Source organism: Haplochromis burtoni, unplaced genomic scaffold (genome assembly GCF_018398535.1).
Source record: "Haplochromis burtoni strain Fernald_Lab_line unplaced genomic scaffold, NCSU_Asbu1 Contig_166, whole genome shotgun sequence".
Taxonomy (NCBI): domain Eukaryota; kingdom Metazoa; phylum Chordata; class Actinopteri; order Cichliformes; family Cichlidae; genus Haplochromis; species Haplochromis burtoni.
In genome coordinates, this window is record NW_024582527.1 from 761,334 (window position 1) to 781,567 (window position 20,234).

The 20,234-nt window shown below is 40.2% G+C and overlaps 1 protein-coding gene across 1 annotated transcript in view; it reads left to right on the forward strand.

Annotated features, from left to right (window-relative positions):
- Positions 1-11,537: 11,537 nt before the first annotated feature.
- galnt9 (polypeptide N-acetylgalactosaminyltransferase 9) overlaps positions 11,538-20,234 on the forward strand; it is a 96,159-nt gene continuing 87,462 nt past the window's right edge. The window contains exon 1 of the mRNA XM_005933315.3: positions 11,538-12,749. Within this exon, the coding sequence (XP_005933377.1) occupies positions 12,509-12,749 (241 nt within the window). The 5' untranslated portion in view covers positions 11,538-12,508. The remainder of the gene's footprint in view (positions 12,750-20,234) is intronic.

Here is a 20,234-nt window from a genome sequence, read left to right on the forward strand (position 1 = left end):
GTGACCTCTTGTGTTATCAGCAAACACAAACTTTACATTTTTCCTTTTGCTTCTGCTAAAATTATAACAAGATTTCATTCAACAGAATTATTGGAAAAGTCAGTTTTCTCTCATTTTCTAGATTTGTTTTACCTTTTTTTAATGATTGACTGAGTCGGCCTGCTTAAGTGTCCACTCTCCCACGGACTGTTTAGAGTACAGGATACTGAAGCTACTGATGTTTTCTTTTATTCATCTTACGTTGCATTAAAATTGCAGACTTACCTGCTGTGGATGACGCAGCAACCTAGCATCCCCTGCAGAATGCACTGTGCATGTATTTAAATCTTTCATTACAAAGTTTCCGTCTGTTTTATAATCATGATTGAAATGAAACAAAGTAAACCATTACCATATTACTTACCCTACACCGTATTTGGAGGATGCCTGAAAACTAGACAACCTTTATCAAATGAGGGGAATGTGCAACAATAACATTTACTCCAGGAGAAAGCAGGGAATAATTACTCGTGTGTGGCTTGAAATAGAACAGTTGAACAGCGCACAGATTAGAGTGCATCCTCCAGTGCCCATTAATCAAATGCTTTGGAATTAACTTTCAATTGACTTTCTTATCCTTCCGCATAAAATAGATGCCATGGCTGAAAAATGGAGTGAGCAAGCAATCTTTAATTTGAAGACAAAGTTTGTCACGCCAGTCAAAAAAAGGAAAAAGAAATGAAACGATGGAGAAGCTTCAATTTTCATTTGTGTTTCAAAGTAATAAAAGAGGCCCAGAAGTGCTTTTATTTCAATGAGGATTCTCCATAACAATGGAGAGAATATTAATGGGAGATGATTGGTGATCTTTGTATTTTTTGAACATCCATTGTACTCCTTTGTTTCCCCCTTTTAGTCAAGTCCTTCTTAGAAAAAAAAACTTCTATGTGCTGTATAGATCAATCTTAAACTCGTATGTTTTCATGGTAAAAGGAAGCAAAACCTGCCACTGAAAGGCTTACTGAAAGTCGACAGTTGTGTTAATGGGATTGTTGTCACTAATCAACAGCAAAGTGTTCATGTAATGAATCTGTAAGTGGTTTTGGCAGATTTTCTTTTAGCACACCTGTAAAATGCTACATTTTCTGCTTTTTTGCCATCAGTAACTATGTCATCCTTGCTGCTGAATGCTCATAGATGAATTTAAAGCAACAGTTTGACATTTTGGGAAAGGTATTTTTTTTCTTGCTGAGAGTTAAATAAGATTCATATTAGTCTCATTTGTGTATAGGGAATAAGACAGAGTTATCAGTACAGTGCATGGCTACAGCCTGCAGCTTAGTAGCTTAGCTTAGCATAAAGCTTTGTGTTAGAATAAAAAATGTCTACCTTCTGACTAGCTCAGACTTGACAGTTAGGCACATAACCCCCTGCAAAACTGTCCTGGTCACACTATAAAATGGACCAGCTAAATTTCTCCAGTAAATCCTTCAGCAAAGTGCAACTTCATCTCAGCTGTATAACAGCAACCTTTGAAAGGTCAGCAGGGATTGATTAATTAACAGCCTTTTATTGTGCAACTTTCCACTATGTCTTCAAAGTCAGACTGGATAATGACATTTGGCAACCAGTTATAGTCAGCCCAGGCTGTGTATACAACTCTCTTTGGACATTTGGTTGGACAAGATTTCAAATTAATTGAATAATGAATCAAAGACTGAGAGTAAGCATATGTCCAGTTACCGTACCCCCAGTGGCCTGTTAGAAACAGAGACACAGAACCCCTAAATATACAGGGACAAAGTCTACATTTGTTAAAGTACGACGGCTCCAAGAAAACACAATGGCACAGTTTTTTATGTAAGCAGGATGGCTAACGTTAAGTCAGAAACAAGAATTCAAATCTAAACTTAATTATAAGCCTAAATGTATTTCCAATGAGAGAAAATGTGACGTATTTGGTTCTCATTCACCTGCAGAGTGGTGAGTCGATGATGTCATTGCCTCTAGGAGACAGATTTTTTTTCTCTTACTCAGATGTCGCAGAGTCGTGGTTGGTCTGTGTGTGATGACTCTGTGTAGTCCTTCAGTCTTATGTTCAGTTATACACAGTTTTAAAGGATACTTTGTTTGTACATAATCATATTTTAATATATAAACAACGTGTGTCTGACAGCTAACGAAGGATTTGAAGGAGCATGTTTGCCACTATTTGGATATCTAAAATACGTTGTCTGAGGAATCTGAACACTCGTATAATGGGCACAATACAGTATCAGAGTGAACAAGACTCTCTCTCACATGGTATTTAAATATCATCAGATGAAGCATAGACTTTTTTTTTTTTTAAAGATGGGTCACTTTTAAGAATAAGTACTACAGGAGTAAGGTGATCTTTGACGAAATATTTTTAGTAGCAGGGAATTTGTCTCTGTATTCTGGGATAGGCTGAAAAAATATACACCGGAGGGTGACTCCTTTCTTGGAGAGTGTTTCATTTCAATAAATTTACATGGTAAATCTGTGTCTGTACTGCAGTATCTTTGTAATGTGTAATGCGTTGTCCCTGATGAATACACTGAGCTTATACAAACTGGTTTCTGCTCAGGGGTTTGAGATCAAATTGTAGCTACAAGTGCTGTAAGATGCCTAAAAAGTAACAGGTAATCCTGTTATTCAACCTCTTTTGAAAGCACAGTCAGTATACACAGAAATTTCCTTCTTAAAGTCATTAGTAGGCTTTGACTTTAAAACCTACTGCAGAGACACTAATTATGCTGGAATTGCATTGCTAAAACTCCATAATGACAATCAAGGGAGCAGCAAACAACTGTCTTTTCTTTTCTAATGAGCACAACCAGCCACGATACCATATAATACATACCAATTCAGTACTGGTTCTTTCTTCTCCTTTTCCCTTCTATTATGAGTGAATGAGTGTTACAAGGAGGCAGAAGTCACCATGCTGAAACCATCATTCCAGGTGGTTGTTCCTATTTTTTGTTGTTATTTATTTATTGCAAAATTTGTATACTCAGCATGTCACCAGGGCACCAGGTTTTTCTTAATAAAATAATTTTTATATTTGGTCTGGCACATGTTATCAATACAATAAGTGCTTTGAATTCAAACTTTAATCATATTTATTCTTGATTAAATCTATCTGGACTACAGCCTTACAGCAGCGCCAGTGCTCAAGTCATGGTAACGTTGCAACAATGTTACAATTAAAGGCTTGCTGCTCACTGAAGCAGCAAGCCTTTAATTATAAATTAGAAAAGCACAATATGACAGCCAAGTCAAGACAATATTTTTCTATGCTTCTGAAAAAAGAACACTTAAGCAGACAAGCTGTGTTGTTTGATTAAATGAGTTTTCTTTTACTGATTGAAGAGCCACGGAACATAGCAGTCCTCTACACTTGGAGTCAAAGAAAGGGCACATAGCTTGACAACAGTGTTAAATAATCACCAATCTCCTCTTGAGTAAACAATTCTTAGCTTCAAATGGCAAATAATTAGTACAACAAAAAGGCGCGGCTTGGTTTTACAAAAACGCTGTGCAGGTTTAGAATTTGTTGTTTTTTTAATTTGTAGTATGCAACATGAGAAGGACGCGAGCTCTAATCTCTCTTTATCCAGGCTGGATGATGCCTGCTTGATGGATCACCATCCTGCTTCACTAGCTCACTGTTGGCCATCATGGATCACTATCTGGATGCACTTTCATTATGGCTACTGTCATGGACCACTATCTTGTTATGCTGCAAAAACATCAATGACAAATCAAAGCCACAAGCACATGAAATTAGCTTGAGTGTGTGCTGGGATTTTGTAGTGAGCATGATATTTACCTGGTACGGTGCCAAAAACACTGAACGAATGGTTCTTAGAAAATTAGGCGCGTCATTTCACCCTCGCCTCCGTTTCACATTACATCCCGATCGGCCTCTGGTGGGAAAGCTGTCTTATTTCTATCTTTTTTCTCTCGTTCCACCCTCTAATCAGCCATCAGGGATTGTGTGTGTCAGCGTGTGTGCATGTGTACAGGGATTGTGAATGAAGAGCAGTGCAAAAAGGAGCGATGACCCACAGTCCTCTGCACTCGCTTCGACCTCAACCGCTGCAGTCCCCTGTGGCTTTCCCTCCCTCCACGCACGCACACACCTCAGCCGCTGCACGGCTTAACATTCATTCGCCACCACCACCCCTCCCCTCTTCTCCTCTCTCCACCACCCGCATGCCCTCTTCACTGGAAGAGCCACATAATTATTTTCTCTGGGAGACATACTGCTCGCGTTCGCCTCTATCTTTAATTACAATCAAGCAAAAGAGAGCTTTAACAGGAGGGACCAGGCGTGCTGCTTTGATGTTGTCTGCTGCTGGCCCCTCTGCTTTTTTTCCCCAGGCAAATGGCAGAGCGCTTACATGTCAACACCACCCTGAACACCCAGCATCATATTCCTTGACAGCGAGGAGATGTAAAGCATGGTGTCTGTGTGAAGCAGATTGTAAAAATTTGGATGCAAATCTGTTGGCTCTTTTTTTTCAATTTTGTTGTTCTTTTCTGGGGTTGTGATGTTAGTTTAACAAAGGCCAGCATGTTGTTCTGCTATAAACCTAAATTCCAGTTTGGCCATCCGCGTGTTTTGATCCCCGCTGCCAGTGAAGACTTTGTTCCTTTGGAGGAAACCCAAGCGGTGGGGATTTGAATGTGTGCAAGGAGAGTGTGGGCATCACTTAGCTTGTACTGTAGGTTATGAAGCATGTCTTCACATAATGCATTCACGCAACACAAAGTTGCATTACAGTAAGATTGCAGGAGAACTATCGAAGCTAAAATGTATTTAACTTAAATAGATTTGTGTTTGCTGGACCATACGTGCAGGAACTGGTTTGCACCAGGATGCATTTAGGCTTGTTTGTGCGCACGTGTTTGTGACTGATTAGCGGCTAGATCTGTGATTGCTGCTGTGAGCCTGTGATTAGAGTGTTGGCTGAGATGTTGGCTGCTGATTCTTTTGGCCACAAACGGACAAGAAGCCGGACTGAATCAGCGATTGCAGTCTGCCACCTTCTAGAGACGGTTTTCTGTCTAACTCTAAGCTCAGTGTAGCCCTGCTCTGTGAATAAAGCATCCGAAATGAAAGCTGATACAATGTCTTTTCTCATCCATAGCTATTATGTCACTCACTTTGTGAACAATGGATGCTAATATCCTGGTATTAGTCTGTGATACAAGTTATTCTTCTGTGTATTTTTGTTTAATTATTGGCTAGAACAACAAAACTAATGAAAGTCTGTAGAGTAAAGCTGGAAAATATGCTGTTGTTGTTTCAAATATGAGCCTGATCCAAATAAATGTTCTTTCACAAGATGATTGATTAGATGCACTTGTCACTCTGTATGCTAAATATATAGCCATCCAAAAATATTGTATTTTTTATCTATCTATACACAGCTGTGGTGAAAAGCTTGCATAAACTCATCATGGGCATGGATGTCATGGCAATTTTCAGCTTTTAATGATTTCTTTGAACTGTTTGTTTCCAGAGTGAAATGATTGTATGGTATATATCTTCAATGACAACAAGAATTGGGGGCACGAGGTTGAATTTATTTTGGATTGCCTCTCATCCACACAGGGTCAGAGGTATACATACGCCCCCACTAGTATTTCATTAAATGTTCCTTAGCAAGTTGCTCCTCAACCAGATATTTTGGTAGCCATCAAAAAGTTTTGACTTCTGGCTGAACGTTCAACCGCTCTTCTTGGCAGAATTAATGGAGTTCATTTAAATTGGTTGATTCACTGTTTTTAACAATTTTCAGTAGGGTTGACGTCGGGGCTTTGGAAAGGCCAGAACCTTCACCTTAATTCTAAGCAAGAGTCTATCATTTATCTGTCTCTCAGTCTATCCATCTATCTATTTGTGTGAATTAGTCCATCTGTGTGTGTTTGCACAGAGGAGGCTGATTTGTATTCATTCATTTTGTCAAGTAGAGAAAGTTTATTTTTCTCCCTGTTTGCACTTTTGGAACTGAGTCAAACTAAACTTCAGCATGAATAAGGACATGATATTATTCTACAAAAGTATTAAACTAAAAACTCTAGGTCTATAGAGCAAATTTATAATTCATGTTTTAATTCATGGTTTTGTCTTTTGGGCAACACGGTGGTTAGCACTGTTGCCTCACAGCTAGAAGGTCTAAAGTTCGATTCCACCACCTGGCCGGGCGTTTCTGTGTGGAGTTTTCATGGGTTCTCTTTGTGTACTCTGACTTCCTCCCACAGTCCAAAGACATGCAGTTATTAGAGTTAGGTTAACTGGTAATTCCAAATTGTCCATAGGTGTGGGTGGTTGTCTGTCTCTGAGTGTTAGCCCTGTGACAGCTGGGATAGGCTACAGCCCCCTGTGACCCTGACGAGGAAGGATGGTTTTGTTTTTCTATAAAAACGACATCATTTTCTACTTTTGCTCCACATTTTCCACCATTCAATTCATCAAAAACAAAAATATATATATGTTGGATTTAAAACATATACAAAAATTCTAGGAAATGAGATAATTTCTTCTGACTCAGCATCAATGGGACAGTATGGAAGGGCCATGAGATCTAACCAAAGATGCAACAGAGTCGTTTATAAGTGATTTAAATCTACCTGAAATCTATCTGAACTGGTTCTGAATCCTAAATTGCATTTATGTATTGTATTGCTTCACTGTGTTCCTTTGCTTACTATGAAACTATTGTTTGGCATTTGTGCTTTTGATTGGCTTTGTTGGTCTATTTGAAATCACTCAACATCATTATGAATAGGTTCTAGCCCTGAATGACTTTTAAAAAAATTATCCCTCTGAAGTCATCAAAAGATGGATCTTGTGTGTTTGTCTGTGTCTCTATGTATATGGATCAAATTTCTCATTTCTGCAATGTTTTGTAAATCCATCAACAGTCGTTTTTCTCACTAAGAAATTCTCCCGTCCACCGTCTCGCCCAAAAAACTGAAAACATAAACTGGAGGAATGCTCGCAGGCCGTGGAATATCAATCAGTCTCCAAATAAGTCGGAGGTGTCAGCAGCGTAATGGATTTTGTTTGAGAACGAGTCCATAGCTGCTGTACACAGGGATTTAAAACAATAATCTTTCCGGCATAATGACTGGGTAATATGGATAGCCCATTTATCTTTGATTAGTTTTTTTGATGTAGGGATAAATTCCCATGACTCCCTGTTTCATTATTCTTTCTAATTACCTGCACCGATTCGCCCATCAAGCATTGGTACACTGGCGCGATGTAATTGCTTCTGCCATAAATCAAGAAACATTTGGGGGCGTCTCCAGAGTATCTGCTCTATTAATACAAAAACATTGAGAAGCCAAGCTTATGCTCATATTGATAAATCTAATCATTAGTTTTGACATTTTGATATTTGATATGCACAATCTCCAGCTGAGCGTCTTAGCAGTCTTATACTGATAATTGCTGCTTCTGTTTTACCCAAAAGCATGCGTACAGAGGCGACATCTGCTTCTTTCTTTATGTTATTCACAGGGTCAAGATTTGCCACGTCTCCACTTGGAAAAAAAGGCACTTTGCATTTGCAATTGGGATGCCGCTGAATGACGCATTATGGTAAAGCCATAGCTGGCTGCCAAGGTCAAGGAGCACATTGTGTCTTAATGAGGCCCCAGGCTCTGATAAACATTCGGCTGACAGCCCCCAGTGTTGCCTCATGTACAAAAAAACAAGTAAAAACTTGCCTCGAGCTGAACATCACATATTCCAGTCCGCAGGGTTATCATTCTAATTTAGTTAAGGCATTAGGCAAATCAACAACTCCCGTAGCACCACAGTAGGGAGAGGTTGCTGGAGGTGGAATGTGAATGAGCTAAGTTAAGGCAGACAGAACTGGGGCTTAGCTGTTAGCCTCGGGGTCAAAGTGATAATGTATGAACTTAGCTCCAGCAGGCCAGCAGACAGCACTACATTAGTGACCAACGAGTGTCTCAGAGTGGGCGCTTTACTCTGAAAGTGACACGGCAAGTTTGCATGCCAGCCAATCAGGAACAAATGTGGATTACTTGCTGTGCCATAAAATTACTCATGTTCCTCATGTATCAGATTTGTTACTTTTAATGCCTTTGCACAGTGGTTGATTTGTTTGTGCCTTTGCCAAAACATTATGCATACTAACCACTGCGAATAGGAAAGGAAAACAGATTTTGTTTTCTCTTAGGAAAGCACATTTGCATTTTTAGGGAGAAAGTTTTGAATTAAATTAGCCTTAACAGTTTACTTTTAAAATGCTGCATATTTTATTTTGTGCTCAGCGCTTGCTAATTCTGACTAGCAATTTTGAGCTTGTATTACACTGAATACAAACTACTTTACTTGTAAAGAACTCCAAAAAAGGTTTCTTGTTCATTGAATTCTGTCAAGAATCCATTTTGCATACTGTTAGAATGGCAGCAACACAGAATTGGCATCAACACATTAGCACCCTGAAAAACTGACAAGAAGTAACTGTGATGTTTGCCTCTGCCGTGGACATGTGATGTGTTGACTTCCAGCTGTCCTTGCTTTGTAGCATCTTGTCTGAACACATTCTCTTTGCCTGGCCTCTTGTGAACCAAACACAGAGGAGCAGCTTCAACTGACAAGAATGCCTAATGTACTAAAGTCACTGGAGTGTAGCAAACTAAATGGCCCCCAACAAAGCACTTACTGCCTTGTGTTTTACAGTAGTTGCTATCTTCTTTTCAGCAAAAATATATCTAAGCTTAACCTTGCCTGGGTTCACTGTGAGATTTCTGTAGTGCAGTGTGTTTTCCTTTTCTTTTTAAAGCTGCTCTGGTTAGCGTTTTTGTATAACCAGCAGCTCAAGTGATTATGTTTAAAGTGAAAGGTGTGAGTCATGCTGATAGACACACAGGAAATTATTGCTCTTTAAACTGTTTTAGCATCATTCTTTTCATTACTTAGGTGGCCTTCTTTTCTCCTACCTGATTTCCGGATGCATGAGCTAACTTTATTTTTTTAGGAAGACAGCCCAAAATAGTGTACACCAAGTTCACAAACAAAGTTGCAATTGGAACTGTAGCTGCTGAAGAGCCGGGTATTTTCTAAGACCACAACAGACCTGAAAGAACCATAAACATGGTCACCTACAGTGGCTAGATCACCAATACTTGTTCTAAATAAGTAATTTTAAAACATATCTACATGTGCAAACATGTAACTGCTTGCTGATTAGGTTGTGTAATTATGATTCAAGCAAAAGCAAGAACGAACCCCAAACCTCTTTTAAGTTAACCTCCTAAGACCTGAACTCTTCCACGGCATGCATTTTTCATTTCTCTTTGATATTTGGGCATATTGGAAACCAGTGAATGTAAAAACAAAGAATTACCAGATTTTTTTTTTTACCTGATTTTTGTTTCTAAGAAAAATGAGAGCCACATATGAGGATATTCGTTTAAAATTTCGATAGAACAGTAGCAGTATAATGTCCTCGTAAGTGGATATCAGGCCCTTGTAGAGCAAAATTGAGTATTTTGGTCTAAATAACCCAAAATGGGATGTCCACATATGTGGATGCAGGTCCTAGGAGGTTAACACTCTTGTCTTGTTTGTTACCGTATCCTTACACTTTATCCAGCACCTTTGCTTGTTGTAGCAAATGTCCACTGTGGGCAAAGGGCTCTAGTTTTGAAAGGTAGACAAGTAAACTAGTTAGCTAGCATATATTTAAACTGAACATAAAATGTTCTGATGATATTTTCAGTGCATTGCCATAAATGTCTTATAAAAACACATAAATATTTAATTCCCTTTAAGTGATGAAAAAATATTCTTTAAAAGCATGTGTTTATATTACCGGCAGACTGAAAGTATATCGATAAGCAGATTAAGTAGCACGTTTGAAATTAGTTTCTGTTTTTATACGATAGTTAACACTTCATGAGCCCCGTGAACGCAGATCACATGAACACAAAGCAGTAGATATTTATGGCTTTCTTAACAGCGCTACTAGACTCACACGCTTTTGTCTAGCTCGTGCTCTCCCTCTGAATATGTTCGAGTGGCTTATGCAGAGACACTGAGTGGGATGACTGTGGTGCAGCTTGCAGTGACCCAGGTTAATATGGTTAAAACACTTGAGTGCCAGTGTCTGCAGTTACAGAGGCATGCAGGGTGCTGAATGCTGAAAACAAGTCTTCAGAGAGTCTTATAGGGGAGCGCGGGGAGCTGATATACAGTGCTGTAGCTGCTGTATAAGCAGCTGTGCTTAGGCCTGCACGGTGCCTGAGGTGTCTGTAACAATGATTTCCCCACAGACTCTTTCTGCAAACTATGAATCAAAGCAGCACCTTGTGTGCACCTTATTATACATTCTATACAATGAAAATCCTTTTAAATGTCCTTGTTATGCAGACCTGGGAGCTGTAAGGCAATAGAAAGTATGCATCACCATCATCATCATCATCAGTATCATGACCACACAGGGAACAGTATGAGCCCTGCCTAAGCTTTGTTATTCTACCCTCTTAAAAAGAAAAACTATTTTGGAATGCAGGAGCTTTGTGGAACAAATGAACCTCTCAAGAACATTTGTGCCTAGACTTATATGACAAGGTCTCGTTCTTTGAAAACACTAAAAATAAAAGCCCTCAAATCTGCTCTCAGAAAATCAGAACCGATTCCATCTTGAAGACACGCACAATCAAGAAATGTGTATAAGTATAAAATAACTTACAAGCTCACGTTCATACCAAATGTCCTCCGACAAAGAAATGTGCAGACTATAGAGGCTTTAGCTACCCTGGCACTATCTCGGTGTACTGAAGCAGCAAACAAACTGAAGAGCACAGATCTGAGATCCTCTGGTGGGTGTGAAGTGGAATCAAAGTACTTCGGGCAGCCACTACCGTGTCTGGGTTTGCCTAATCAAGTAAAAGTACACAGAGAGCCCGAAGCTCTTTGTACGTGATTTACTGGAGCCATAATTCATTTGGAATTGGAGATGAGGAGCTGGCAATGGCAGGTTACAGTATGGAGTAGGAGTAATTTGAACTGAGTAATGATTAGAATCTGGATGGCTCTATAAAACAGATGTCCTTCAATATCTGTGGGTTTAGTGTGGAGTTTTAGTCACCAGTGTGTGGTTTTGCTTGATTGTTTTTCTTTTTTTGGTTGGCAAAACCTCAAATTCTCTCCTGAGAGTGGATTTGTATTATAATAAACAAATGTTGCATGCCTTTCTAATTCAAATATATACATATTTATTCTGTTTAGCTTGGCGTTAAAACTGTAGTCAAGCATGTGATTTGTGAAATGATCCTTATAGCCTACTTCTGAAGCAGAGCGTGTATGTATAGGAGTGCATGCATGCAACCTGAAACATATGTGCGAATTGGTTAACCTAAAGGCTCGGCCTTGTGAATAACATAGAAAAACCATTTAACACATCTTCACACAGATTTCCACAGCTCACCTGTACAGGGGGTGGGGTGGGGTGGTGTAGATTGCTCTACGAAGTGGAAGTACACGCTGCTTCCATGGTCGCGCTATTTATTTTATTCCGACACAACACTGCTTGTGAATATTCATGATTGTGTGCCTCTAAACGTCAGGACGCAGCGGTGGCTCTTCCTCCCTGACAGAGCGGGGAGGCTGAGAGAGGAGCGACAGCATGCCAGAGCCCGGCTGCATCGCTCCCATCGACATCGAGCGTCGTTTGACTGCGTTTGAGGGCAAATCTGCTCTCAACTCATCCCACGGTGCAGCGCCAAGGGAGGCGGCGATGGTCTGACGGGACACAAACACAGAAAGAGACTCGGAGGCAGAGAGAGAGAGAGGAAAAGGGGGAGGGAGAAAGAGAAACGCCGCTTTGTTTTTGAAACGCGCGCACACACACACGCATATATATATTTATTTATTTGTTGGACATAAGCGCATTTGGATTCATATTTGCAGAGCGGGACGGATCGGGTGACCATAACGCCTTTGAGGAAGGAGATGCCACAGAGCGGCGAGAGCTGTGTGACGCTTCAAAACCAGGGCTTTTCTTGCGCGATGGACGAGACATATTGATGCTAAGGAACTGGCGAATTACCACGTTGCGGAGGAGAGATGTTTTGCAACTGCCGGGGGCTGCTCGGGAGGATGAATGCCTCCCGTGGCGTCATTTCTCGCTTGTAATATGTAGGTGAAGCGAGTGCAGCTGTTTGTCGACTAGTGAAGCTCATAAAAGCATCGCTCGCTGGTTGGAGCCGAGCTCCGGGGACGCTACTAACATTTCCTACCTTGTAAGTTCTATGTGACCGGTGCGGTGTCCCACTACGGAGCTGTCCGTGGTGCTGAACGGATCTGCCAGCCCTTCGGGTCTCCACGAGTTGACCTTCTCTCCAGCGAGCACAGAAATCACCCCGCCGCAAGACACACTGTAAGGTGACAAAGGAGGCCACCACTCATGAGCTTTTGACGGGCTTGACTGAGTCAGCCAGACAATATTCTCCTTTCATGGCTGTGGCACGCAAAATCAAAACTTTGCTGACCGTCAACATCTTAGTGTTTGTGGGGATTATACTGTTCTCGGTGTACTGCAGGATCCAGGACCGATCCGAGGAGCTCATCCAGATAGGGCGTATTTCTGACCAGAGGCTGCGAGCCAGGAATGGCAAAGTTTCCAACTTGGTGGACAGGCAGTCAATTCTCCAGAGGCTGGAGAGGCTGGAGGATGTGGTCTACAACCAGCTAAACGGTAGGAAACTGAAGTTCTTAGTTGTTAAATCCGTGATCTATGAAAGCAAAGATTTTATATTTAGCACACAGGGAGTCCTTGTCAGCCAATTTATCGGGTAATAAGATGCGCTCAGGTGAGTTTGACCTGGACCATGACTCATGCATTTTATTTATTTATTTATTTATTGTCAGTCTAGCCTCATTTCTTTGGTAAAAACGCTTCACTGTCACATAAATTAATGGCTATAGTATCAGACTTGCGCATTAATAGGCTAATTATGCATTGTATACCTTTTGCATGTGCTTAAGCACAAATAGGTGTTAATCTGCTTCCCTGTGCTGTCACTGACCTGTTGTAAACTTCACACGAATTTCTAATAATTATCGAGGTCGGTGCAGAATCGCACTTGGAGAAAGTCTGTACGCCAGCAGCATTCCTGCCATTTCACTGGAAGCATCGCTGGTGAGATATGCCAGGTTTAACTGGCAGTCTGCGTTTTGAAGGAGAGTCTAATGTACTACCTGTATAACACAATGACAGACTTTTACAGGATTTCATTACACGGGCATTAGTCTGTGGGTCAGATCTGGTCTTTTTGACCACAGCAGAAATCCTTTTAAATCAGGTTACGTCTTACTCTGCCTTACTGTTTTATTTAATACATCTATGTGTTTTAAGCAGGAGAAGGTCGTGGTGAGTGAGTGGGCTTCAAAAGATTCATGAAATGAATGAGGCATGACTACATCAGCCTCAGCCTCTATGTTTATGTGTACTTCATATTTACATGCACACTTTCTACCAGTACTTTTTATTCTCATGAGCATCATTTTTCTTAAGGGAATTTCTTCAATTCTGATTCAAATGTTAAATAGAAGTGGATGGGCTTTTTGGTCAAAGGTTACGCAACCACACATATAACATATTTAAACGAGTTTAGCTAAAATATCCAGTGTCTTTTGCATTCCTGTAAGCGACTCTGCACCAAAAATATCTTTGACTACTAAATAATATTTTGGCAGGTTTTTTTTTTTTTTTTTTTTGCAATGAAAGAAACAGATTTCTTGAATTAAACGTTTTTTTTTTGTTGTTCCAGAGTGCTCACTCACATAATAAGGGATAAGTGGGATCACAACTAATATGTTCTCACATCCTGTGATTACCACAGGAGTGCTTTTCTACCGTGCATCATGAACCGTACCAGATGCATCAGCATGAAGTGGCTGACTTGATGATGACTCAGTGACTGCTAAACTTCAGCCTTTTGAAGAGCGCATCCAGTTTGGAACTCTGTATTCACAGTTATTTGGGCAACCTCTTCTCTCACTAGTACAGGAGGGATCTGTTTTGATCCAGTGATGCCTCATCTACAAAGGCTCTTGTTTTCAAGGCAAATAATGAGAAGGCTGCATGGTAGACTGTTACACTGAGTTACTGATTTGTTTCTTGACACTATAGCTAAGGCTTAATGATAGAGAGCAAAGATTTCATCATAACCTTTTAATAGTCAGCCTCCTGAAAGCCGTTTAACCCAGAAATTTTACAATAAAGACATAAACAATTTGAAGAAAGTAAGCATGTCTCTTTTGCCACTGAAGTTGCATCATTTTATCTTAACTCTATGGAGAAAGATTAAGAAGACAAGGTGGGGCACTCCCTTTGACTGTTTCCTTTAAGACCCTCACCAATGAATATTATTTTTTAACATTGTTTAGTAACTTGGAACAGGTTTTATCCTATATTATCAACATGTGATTAACTGCCTGATAAGTACCTGTGTATTGATTCCATTTAAGCTAAGTGTGAGTATTGCTGTCATTTGCGGTCCTGCTACTTTGTCTCTGCTCCGCATTCTGTTTTGCTTCTGTGTGCGACTTGAACAGCAAAACAGGGACACACAGTTTTGTTTTTGTAAATTTTAATAGGTAGAGCCTAGCCATTGCTTCAGGCACTTTAAATTTTCAGATGCACTCATATGATTTAGTTTATCCTCTCTTAGCACCATGCTGTGTTCAGGAACATCCTGATGTACAAGTGAAGCAATGTGCATAAGTGTGTTGTCCTCTCCCTTCCCCACTCCTGCTTAACATGCAAACATTTTAAGTGGTACAGGGCTTTCTAGTGGATGCTGTGGCAGGAGTGTGAGGTGGGAATTAATTTGCATATTCATAGTTCTGTGCATACAAAATGAGGTAACGATGTGGAATTACATCAAGACCATTTCAAGGCATAAAGAGGTTATTTTTGTAGAAAAAAAATCTAAATATATATTTTTAATGATCAGAGATGAGTTTTCAGGTATTTCATGAATGCAGAGGGACTTGTCAAGTTAGATGGTGAACGAGGACCCCAGATGGAAGCAGCAATCAAAATGAAACCAACCTTTTATTGGAGGCAAAACAGCAGAAAGAAATAAACTCCATGAACCAACATAGGAAGATTTAGGGGTTGCTCTAATAACTAGGAATCTGGCATAACCAGGGGTGTTCTTGGTGACTGTGGTCCCAACGTCAGATCGTCATTGAGCTCCTCCTGTGTAGTCTTGTGCTAATCCAACACCTTGTACTCCATTCCAGCCTTGTGCAAATCTACAGTCTTGTCCCCGATGTCCTTTTACAGCTCTTTGGTCTCAGCCATGGTGGTAGAGAGGTTGGAATGAAAGAAATTTGTTCTATGAACAAGTGTGCTTTATATATAAGGAGCTGAGATCATGAGAATCTGTATTGATTGATTCATTGTAATCTCTGTGCCACAGGGACACACAGCCAGTCCATGGGAACCAGAATTCAGGATGGTTTGTAAGGGATCAAATACTTAATTTACTGACATTAAATACTGACATTAAAATTTGCATTGTGTTGTTTTATGGATATTCGCTCTCTCTCCATTAATATGAAACAACAATAAAAATGAGAGACTGTTAAGGTCTCTGTAAAAGTGTGCAAACTTACAAAATCAGCAGGGGATCAAATAATTATTTTCCCCACTGAAGACAGGATGAAAGTGAGACAGTCAATACAGCAGAGTATCACTGCTACTGGGCATGAGCACACAGTGTCTGCACAGATCTTGCTGACTGTGGGACTCAAGGTCAAGCAATAGGCTTTTATATCTACACAAAATGCACTTTTCAGATTCTAAAGACGAGCTGCTGTCCCAGCTGAAGAAGTACGAGATGTACGTTGTCTCATTCCATGAGTGCGACGTATATTTGAGTCTTTGAATGCCAGCTATCTCCTGGAAGCCGTGTTTCCTCTAATGCTAGGCATGCGCTGTCAAAAGAGTCATATCAATTTCATAAAATATTCTCAGACCTGACTTGTCTTTGCTGTTGCACTGCTGAGTCCAAGTATCTGGAGCACAATTTGCAGGTTTTTCACAAGTGTGCTGAAGAGGGGAACAAACCACAAAGTGCAGAGCTGGCACAGTTCCCTGCCTGCCAGGTATCATACAAAATATGACAGAACGAAAGCATTTTTTTGACCTTGGAGTGAGATTCTTTGATTAACAATGACACTGAGTGTCAGGCTATTACACTGGATTTCAAATGGAGCGTCACATGACAAGTTGCTTGAGATCAACTGCAAAAGTGCTGCTGTACAGAGTGACAAATGCAGATGTATTACTTGTAAATAATCTCTATGCGGTCCAAATCATAAACATCAATCCGTTTCGGTATAGTCATTTGTCTTAAGCAGAAGCAGGAGCGCACAGTGGATGGATGCTGACTGTCACAGGCCTTGCATGGTTTTTCACAAACTGTATTCTATGGCCACTGGGGATAACTATGGTGAGAGGACTCAACGCGCCAATAACTATTATCATGTCCAGCAGCGATATTAAGTAATCGCCCATTCCTCCTGTTGTTTATTGCCTACCTATGGCATGCCATGGGATATGCAGTACAGTCCAATTAGATTTGAAGGACATAAAAAAGCCAGAGAATTCTTATTTCACGGTTGCCTGAAAAACGAGCACTAGACTCCCAACAAGAAAACAACGGTCAAGCTTTTCCAGCAGCCCATTCTGTGCAGAAATGAGTAACATGAGGGTTATCAGCAGCATTGCTCTGCTGTGGATGCCACCAGCTTTGAGCAATCAGATGAGAGGTTTTAAGCTTGTTAACAAGCTTATGAAGTAGTGTTTTCGACTTAAGTACAACATTAGCACCGGTAAATACTTCCTTGCAGGTACTTAGCTGCTGAAGCCCTCTAAGTCTTACTGACTTAAATGCACACTATACCCAGATATTGATGGACATTTAGAGAATTTCTTTTGACACTGTTAACATGTTTTGTTTGGGGTGTTTTGGTCAATATTGAGATGGAAATCTTTTACTTTAGAGTTAGACATCCATCATGAAGTCCTAAATTTCAGTTATTGTAGGGAGGGGGGGGAGCGCATGATTGCAGGATTAATTCACCCAGTGGAAAAGTTGACTGTGACTTTTAAAGTGTATTTGGGAAAGAAACGTCGATTGATTGATATTCTATGTCAGTTTTGGCACAGCTGGAACAACTGCAAAAACAAACTAATTTGAATTATGTACTGTTCCCATTCACATGCTACATCATTTTGGCATTTATGAGATGTAGTGCACAGTGTTGTAGGACTGTCAGCATAAGTATTCTGAAAAAAATGTTCTGAGAAAACTGTGTGTCGAAAGCTAAATACAGCTCAACTTCAAGTAATATGTTTTGAGTTTTAAACTATTAAGTCCACTCTTCTTTACGGCATTGCTTCAGTTCATCGAGGTTTGAGGCTCTCAAGGTCCCACCACAGCTTTTCAATCAGGTTGAGGTCTGGACTTTGACTGGGCCATTGCAGCAGCTTGATTATTTTCTTTTTCAGCTGTTCTGCTGTAGATTTCCTGCTGTGCTTGGGATCACTGTTTACACTACAATCATTAGAATACTTTGATATACACTGAAACTCATGGTCCAATCAATCACTGTAAGGTGTCCAGGTTCTGTGACTGCAAAAACGCCCGAGATCTTATAAAGTTCTAAAAAGATATAGTAAATCTGATCTCATTTGCACTTGAAGATGTCAACAGTTTTTTTTTTTAAAAATGTCTCTTCCTTTGCTTTTTGAAGGTAGAGGAAGACGCAGCACTGGTGAAACATTAACTTATTTCAACAACTGAATTAAAATAATTTTTAATAATAAAAGTAATCCGGTTGTTCAGTGATGACGCGACGAATCCTACTTCCGGGTCTAAAGTAGTCTGCGTTTAATATGGCTTTTGTGTTGTTAACATGTTTAATGTTTTGTATTTTCTTCTATTTGATCTCAAAAAGCTCCTAAAACAGTCAGTGATCCCTGTTGACCTCCCTCGGCTTTTATTACCGCTAATCATTTATTTAAGCTCAGTTTTTAAAACCTTAGGATGTAACTACAGCCCAGCCCATGCAGCAGTATATGAATGACTAACCTCGTATTGTGGATGGATTATCTCAGTTGTTCTCCTGGCTGAAGTTTGGTCCTTTTACAGCATCCTGCCATGCGATTACATTTGTTCCTGACCACCGAGAACACTCACGTTAACTTTTATCGAGTGGAAAAAAAGTTAGCTTGTTTATATTATGCTAACATAGCTGTGTCGCTAGCGGTCACGTAGCACATCATTATATACCAGCTAGCCAAACTTCAGTAACCCTACAAACGTCACTGCTGTTTAGTTTTCTGTCTTCATTTATGCTGGAAGTGATAACAGAGCTGTACGTTTTAATTTGTTTCCAAAACCCCGCAGTCAGGACATGCTATATTGTATTTAGATAGAAGCTAGCGAGCTAACTCCCTGCTAACTTCTAACTCCGTTAAATGTCATAAATTCCGTTTTCATGGATGCCTGGATGTTAAACTCAATTGTTACACCTGGTAGAGCAGAACGCTGATCATTTTATTAAAGATGAAAGACTTTAGACAGTTTTTCAACTCTCAGTAATGCCATAGTGATCGTTTGATATATGGACCTGCAGCGGAGTTTAGACCCAGACACAGCTAGTGACGTCAGACTGAACAACCGGATACATTTTATTTAAAAGCGCCTTTCAAGACACTCAAGGACACTTAACAATAGAGTAAAAACACGTAATAGAACAAGGACAGAACAAAGAACAATAAAAACAAGATCAAATAAACAACCAATAAGTTCACAGTGAATATGCAAACGTGAACAGATTTTTAGTTGAGATTTAAACTGGGGGAGAGGACCAATGTTTGTAATATATCGAGGGGTAGGGAATTACACAGCCTGGGAGCAGAGCAACTGAAAGCTCTGCTTCCCATAGTGCTGAGGCAGAAAGAAGTGCAGCAAGTTGAATAGAAGAAGAAGATCAAGTGAGTGGGCAGAAGAGGTAGCTCTAAACAGGTCAGAAAGGTAAGGAGGAGCAAGGTTATAAAGGGGCTTGAAAGTGAACAGAAGAAGCTTGAATACTATTCGGAATTTCACAGGGAGCCAGTGAAGTTCCTGAAGGATAGGGGTGATGTGCTAGTAGGAGGGGGTTCTGGTAATAATGCAGGCAGCGGAGTTTTGAACCAGTTGAAGCTTATGGAGGCACTTTTTGTGGAGACCATGTAAGAGAGAATTACATTAGTCAATGCAGGAAGTAATGTGGCTATGAACTACAATGGACGCAGACTGGATGGAAAGAGAAGGACGTAATCGGTTAATGTTGCATAGGTGGAAATAGGCAGAACAGGTGAGATCATTGATGTGAGATTTATAGGATAGTGAGCTGTCAAGGATGACACCAAGGCTCTTAACCAGAGGTAAAGGGAAAACCGTGGAGTTCTCAGTAGTGAAAGTGAAATGATTTGCCACCAGCAAGCTGGATTTGATGCCGATGAGAATTTCAGTTTTGTACTCATTGAGCTTAAGAAAATTAGAACTGAACCAGAATTTTAATTCCCATAAGCATTGTGTAAGAGAAGGTCAAGGTCAAGTGGCTTTATTGTCATCCCAACCATGTGCAGTGGTACAGTACACAGTGAAACAACGTTCCTCCAAGAACATGCTGCTACATATGACATCTAACAGACAATTGACACAGGAATACATAAAGTGCAATGTGCAAAATTGCAAAAAAAAATTGCAAAAATTGCAAACAAAACAAAACAAAACAAAGAGTGCAGCACCAGACAGAACAGAACAGACACAAGACGATGCAGACACAGCAGTGCAATAGAAATTTGCAAAAGACTGAGTGCTGTGCAAAAAGTAACTTGGTGTATGAAGGTGTTCCTGTATGTATGTATGAGATTGTTCAGATAAGTGCTTGGTAGTGACGTGTATGATGTGTACGAATGTATGCGTGTGTTTGTCAGTCCAGTGGGAGAAGAAAGTGGGAGGGAGGAGAGATATAATTGAGTGTCATCGGCAAAACAATGAAAGTGAAGATCAAATTTAAGGAAAATGGTACCAAGAAGAAGAAAATTTATTATGAAGGGAAGAGGGCCTAAGACTGAACCTTGGGGTACACCAGAAGTTACAAGGAATAAACA